This window comes from Limulus polyphemus, unplaced genomic scaffold (genome assembly GCF_000517525.1).
Source record: "Limulus polyphemus unplaced genomic scaffold, Limulus_polyphemus-2.1.2 Scaffold10065, whole genome shotgun sequence".
Classification (NCBI taxonomy): Eukaryota; Metazoa; Arthropoda; class Merostomata; order Xiphosura; family Limulidae; genus Limulus; species Limulus polyphemus.
The window spans coordinates 10,944-17,438 of NW_013675675.1; the positions used below are offsets into that span (position 1 = coordinate 10,944).

General features: G+C 32.2%; 1 protein-coding gene across 1 annotated transcript in view; it reads left to right on the forward strand.

Moving 5' to 3' along the window:
• LOC111083553 (choline transporter-like protein 1) overlaps positions 1-6,495 on the forward strand; it is a gene marked incomplete at its 3' end in the record, with an annotated part of 20,803 nt that overhangs the window by 10,146 nt on the left and 4,162 nt on the right. Inside the window, exons 4-5 of the mRNA XM_022380143.1 lie at positions 1,265-1,371; positions 2,689-2,829. Of these exons, the coding sequence (XP_022235851.1) occupies positions 1,265-1,371; positions 2,689-2,829 (248 nt within the window). The remainder of the gene's footprint in view (positions 1-1,264; positions 1,372-2,688; positions 2,830-6,495) is intronic.

The following is a 6,495-nucleotide window of genomic DNA, read 5'->3' on the forward strand; positions in this document are numbered from 1 at the left end:
ATAAATATAGTACTATACATCATTCCAGCTCCGACTATGATGTTTATACATAAATATAGTACTATACATCATTCCAGCTCCGACTATGATGTTTGTACATAAATATAGTACTATACATCATTCCAGCTCCGACTATGATGTTTGTACATAAATATAGTACTATACATCATTCCAGCTCTGACTATGATGTTTGTACATAAATATAGTACTATACATCATTCCAGCCCCACTATGATGTTTGTACTTAAATATAGTACTATACATCATTCCAGCCCCACTATGATGTTTGCACTTAGATATAGTACTATACATCATTCCAGTTTCCACTATGATGTTTGTACATAAATATAGTACTATACATCATTCCAGCTCCGACTATGATGTTTGTACATAAGTATAGTACTATACATCATTCCAGCCTCACTATGATGTTTTTACATAAATACCAAAATGTTAAGGTATTACTACTAAGCCCAACCTAAGTTATTAGTATAATAATGAAATATTATATTTTGTTACAGATGTTACAAAAATCTGAGGAATTGAGAAGTTATAGCAGAAGAGTATGGCATATTACCATTAAAATAAAGTAGGCCGTATATTGGAAAATAAAAAGTAATTAATGCCCTATTTTAGGTATTACTTACCCACAGTGGTAGAACCTTATTTGTGTTTTTCTTTTCTTCATATATTTTATATTTCTTTGGATAGCAGTTCACTTTCCCACAACTGTCTGTAGGCAGTGAAGGGTGATATAGATGTGAGGCGTTGTGGGCTGTAGGCAGTGAAGGGTGATATAGATGTGAGGCGTTGTGGGCTGTAGGCAGTGAAGGGTGATATAGATGTGAGGCGTTGTGGGCTGCAGGCAGTGAAGGGTGGTATAAGTGTGAGGCGTTGTGGGCTGTAGGCAGTGAAGGGTGGTATAGGTGTGAGGCGTTGTGGGTTGTAGGCAGTAAAGGGTGGTATAAGTGTGAGGCGTTGTGGGCTGTAGGCACTGAAAGGTGATATAGATGTGGGACGTTGTGGGCTTGCTCTCCTAACTTATTTTTCTTGCTTAATTTTTGTATATTTTTCATTTATATATCCCACATTATAACCTGTGCCCTACGGATTTATGTAGTGTGAATGTAGTTTTTGTGTTGTTTGGGCATGTTATATATGGAGAACGTTCACTGTTATCTAAGAAACAAGTTAGTGGTATCCGACAGTGTTATATACAATATATAAAGGTATCTGTTTCATACCTCTAGATCTTCTTTTACAGCTTATGAAGTGGTATCATCTCTTTGCGTTATTCTGGTTCACCCAATTCGTCATTTCTTGTCAACACGTCGTGATAGCAGGTGCTGTAGCCACGTGGTTTTTTACCAGGTCTGTTTTCTTGATTTCGACTTCAGTTCACTACCTATAATCTATAAATATTTTAATGATTCTTATTGTCAAAGTTTTCTTACAACTTTATATGGATCATTAAGAGTTCCTTTTTGAAATAGTAATGTTATATTTGCAAGTATGCTTGTTATAATAAATAAACAAATTAGTATAGATCTTTCATAGTGTTACGTCTCTGGTCGTTTGTTAATTTCCCGTAGAAATTCTTTCCCAGAAACTTGAGCGATACAAGTCCTTTCTTAAATAAAACTAGTTTATTCTTTCTCAATACAACTTTCCAATACATAAAATTTCCACAGTCACTTTAACTTCAACACACGCTATAATTCACAACGATTCACGTACTTTACTTACGGTCACTACCGCTCGCTTCACTCAGTTATCTGTCTCTTTAATCTGCAAATATTCTTCGCTTTATTTGCCGGGCTTATATACTAAAATAGAGGACGCCTGGAAAAGACTAGAGTTGCCAGGAACAGTCATGATCCTTCTAGAAACTCTAGCGCCAATGCTTCCAGCGTCGCGTGACTTCCGCTGTCGTAACAATATCCATATTTTTTTCTAAATGCGTCATTTATTATATAATTCCATTATATAATGTAATGGAGCTTTCACCGTGTTTTCATGTTTACGAAACGGTCGTCTAATATTCAACACCGTATGTGACGTTTTTGTTGATAATTGTAACTTTCGTTTATGTAGTTTAATCAAGTTTATCTGTTTTAAACAGTATTGCAGTGAAATAAGATTAATGATTTTTAAAACTTGAATAGGGCTTATTTTTTGTTTTCAAGTCAGAACTAGTAGTGTTCTGTTAGTATTCTAGCTTAAAGGATAAATCGGACGATATTAAAAATAAATAATTTGAAAGTTTACTTTAAAATAGATACATTTTTATTCTTTTCAGTGTGTGAAAGCTAAACACTATTGAAAACGTTTTTGAGACTCGTGAAAAAGCGCCATCTATGAAAATAGAAAATATTAAGAAAATTATTTCTACACAGCACGTTTTTTTATAAATAATATAATACAACTCATTACAATTTTCTTAAGTTGTTAAACGTGAAGTCTGTGACTTAATCTTTAGCCCATTTGTCGCATTAAATATCATTTACTCTCCATAACAAATGACATAAAATAAAAAATATTTCAAGAATTCAGAAAATTTCTGTCACTCTTAGCATGCGATTTTGTTCGGTAATATTTTTCTCTGAGCAAAAGGATTAGGTATAAATAAATTTACGACAAATAATCAGTACAAAAAGTGTTTACTAGTGCCCTGTATTTTATTTCTAGGAATAAAAAGAAGCTGAAGACACCAATCGCTACAAGTTTCTACAACTTGGTGCGATATCATCTTGGTTCTGTTGCTCTCGGTTCCTTTCTTGTCGCTATTCTTAAGCTCATTCGTGCCATCTTCAAAAAAATTGAACGTCAGTAAGTGAATATATACGTACTATACGTGTATTTCAGTTTATACAATTATTTTCAGTCCATAGTAGAATATGCAATGTGGCTTTTAATGGTAGCACACAACACGCAAATTAACAAGAAACAACTACAGCGCCATCTTGTGTATTACAACTAATTTATAAATGGTGGCAGTTGACTGTGAGGTAATACTAATGGGGTATAGGATTCGTTCGGTGATTTAAATATATATATTAAAAACAAACTCAAGAAAAACTTCACCAATCAAATTACTGGTGTGGCACCCGGCCACCAACACCAGTTCTGGTGCACTTTGTTTTATCTTGTAACGCTAGATTCTAGGGTTAGAGGCTTTCAAATTATATAACCAGCTCCGATATCTTTGCTCTACACTGACTGTCGCCTTTTCAACACTCACTTAGTACTCAGCTTGATACTCTCTTGTCGCGATAAATATCCTGAAAGTGGAGTGGTACAGACTCCGTAAGATGTCTTGGTTTATCTGTAAATCATCTGTCACTAGTTGTTACACAGACTCCGTAAGATGTATTGGTTTATCTGTAAATCATCTGTCAGTAGTTGTTACACAGACTCCGTAAGATGTCTTGGTTTATCTGTAACTCATCTGTCAGTAGTTGTTACACAGACTCCGTAAGATGTCTTGGTTTATCTGTAACTCATCTGTCAGTAGTTGTTACACAGACTCCGTAAGATGTCTTGGTTTAACTGTAACTCATCTGTCAGTAGTTGTTACACAGACTCCGTAAGATGTCTTGGTTTATCTGTAAATCATCTGTCAGTAGTTGTTACTATGAGTAAACTCAACAAATCTCAATCAGACTGAGATACGATGATTGTTGTGGCCAACGAATGTGACAGGAATAACTCTTACAATAGGAGTGTCGTTGATTGATGTATTGTCACCATTGATAATATAGTATAATACAAGATAGTATAATATGATATAGTACAGAATACAGTGTTGCGTATAAACTCGTTAGTTAATTTCTGGTATAAATTGTTTCCGAGGAACTTCAGCGATACAAGTCCTTTCTTTATTAAAACTAGTTTATTCTTTCTCGACACAACTTTTAACAACTTTGTAATACACAGAATTTCCACAGTCACTTTAAACTTAACAGCCTTTATAACACACGCTATAAATCACAGTGATTCAAACACTTTACTTACGGTGCCTACTGTTCGCTACACTCAATTATCTATCCCGATAATTCATGATCCTTCGAGAAACTCGTGCGCGCATGCTCATAGCTTCACGCGACTTCCGCTGTCGTAACAATAAGATAATATAATATAATAGAATATAGTATAATATAATATAGTATAATATAATATAATAGAATATAGTATAATATAATATAATATAGTATAATATAATATAATATAGGATAATATAGTATAATATAATATAGTATAATATAATATAATACAATATAGGATAATATAATATAATATAATACAATACAATACAGTTTAATAGAATATGATATCGTATAATTAATACAATATACTTTAGTGTGGTGAGGTGTAATATAGTATAGTGTAGTGTGGTGTAATATAATATAGTATAGTGTAGTGTAATACAATATAGTATAGTGTAGTGTAATACAATATAGTATAGTGTAGTGTAATACAATATAGTATAGTGTAGTGTAATACAATATAGTATAGTGTAGTGTAATACAATATAGTATAGTGTAGTGTAATACAATATAGTATAGAGTAGTGTAATACAATATAGTATAGAGTAGTGTAATACACAATATAGTATAGTGTAGTGTAATACACAATATAGTATAGTGTAGTGTAATACACAATATAGTATAGTGTAGTGTAATACACAATATAGTATAGTGTAGTGTAATACAATGTAGTATAAAGTAGTGTAATACAATATAGTATAGAGTAGTGTAATACACAATATAGTATAGTGTAGTGTAATACAATATAGTATAGTGTAATACAATATAACATAGTGTAGCGTAATACAGTATAGTATAGTGTAGTGGAATACACAATATAGTATAGTGTAGTGGAATACACAATATAGTATAGTGTAGTGGAATACACAATATAGTGTAGTGTAGTGGAATACACAATATAGTATAGTGTAGTGGAATGCACAATATAGTGTAGTGTAGTATAATACAATATAGTGTAGTATAATACAATATAGTGTAGTGTAATACAGTATAGTGTAGTGTAGTGCAATACAATATAGTATAGTGTAGTGCAATACAATATAGTATAGTGTAATACAATATAGTATAGTGTAGTGCAATACAATATAGTATAGTGTAGTGCAATACAATATAGTATAGTGTAGTGCAATGCAATATAGTATAGTGTAGTATAATACAATATAGTGTAGTGTAATACAGTATAGTGTAGTGTAGTGCAATACAATATAGTATAGTGTAGTGCAATACAATATAGTATAGTGTAGTGCAATACAATATAGTATAGTGTAGTGCAATGCAATATAGTATAGTGTAGTATAATACAATATAGTGTAGTGTAGTATAATACAATATAGTGTAGTGTAGTATAATACAATATAGTGTAGTGTAGTATAATATAGTGTAGTGTAGTGCAGTATAATACAATATAGTGTAGTGTAGTATAATACAATATAGTGTAGTGTAGTATAATACAGTATAGTGTAGTGTAGTGGAATACACAAAATAGGGTAGTGTAATACAATATAGTGTAGTGTAATACAATATAGTGTAGTGTAATACAATATAGTATAGTGTAATACAATATAGTATAGTGTAATACAATATAGTATAGTTTAGTGGAATACACAATATATTATAGTGTAGTGTAATACAATACATTATAGTGTAATGCAATATAGTATAGAGTAGTGTAAGACACAATATAGTATTACAGGACGGACAGGATCAGTATTAACGTTTAGGTACACTAATATATATTTGTGTATGTGTATATATATAAAACTCTCTACAGGAAATAGACGACCTAGTTAATAATCGTTACAGTATCTCCAACACTTTTACGTTGTTGGTGTAATGTTAGTAGCAAAAAGTCTTGTTTTTGAGGTACATTGAAACTTTCAGTTGTTTTATTGCTCACACTTTCTGTTTTTAATCCAACATGGAACCGTACTTGCCTCTGAGTAAAGTACTTTGGATTAGTCTTCGGTTGTCATAATTTACATCTAAGTCGAATACTGTTGGATTAGTCTTCGGTTGTCGTAGGTTACATCTGAGTCGAATACTGTTGGATTAGTCTTCAGTTATCATAGTTTACATCTAAGTCGAATACTGTTGGATTAGTCTTCGGTTGTCATAAGTTACATCTAAGTCGAATACTGTTGGATTAGTCTTCGGTTGTCATAAGTTACATCTGAGTCGAATAATGTTGGATTAGTCTTCAGTTATCATAGTTTACATCTGAGTCGAATAATGTTGGATTAGTCTTCAGTTATCATAGTTTACATCTGAGTCGAATAATGTTGGATTAGTCTTCGGTTGTCATAATTTACATCTGAGTCCAGTACTGTTGGATTAGTCTTCTGTTGTCATAAGTTACACCTGAGTCCAGTACTGTTGGATTAGTCTTCTGTTGTCATAAGTTACACCTGAGTCCAGTACTGTTGGATTAGTCTTCTGTTGTCATAAGTTA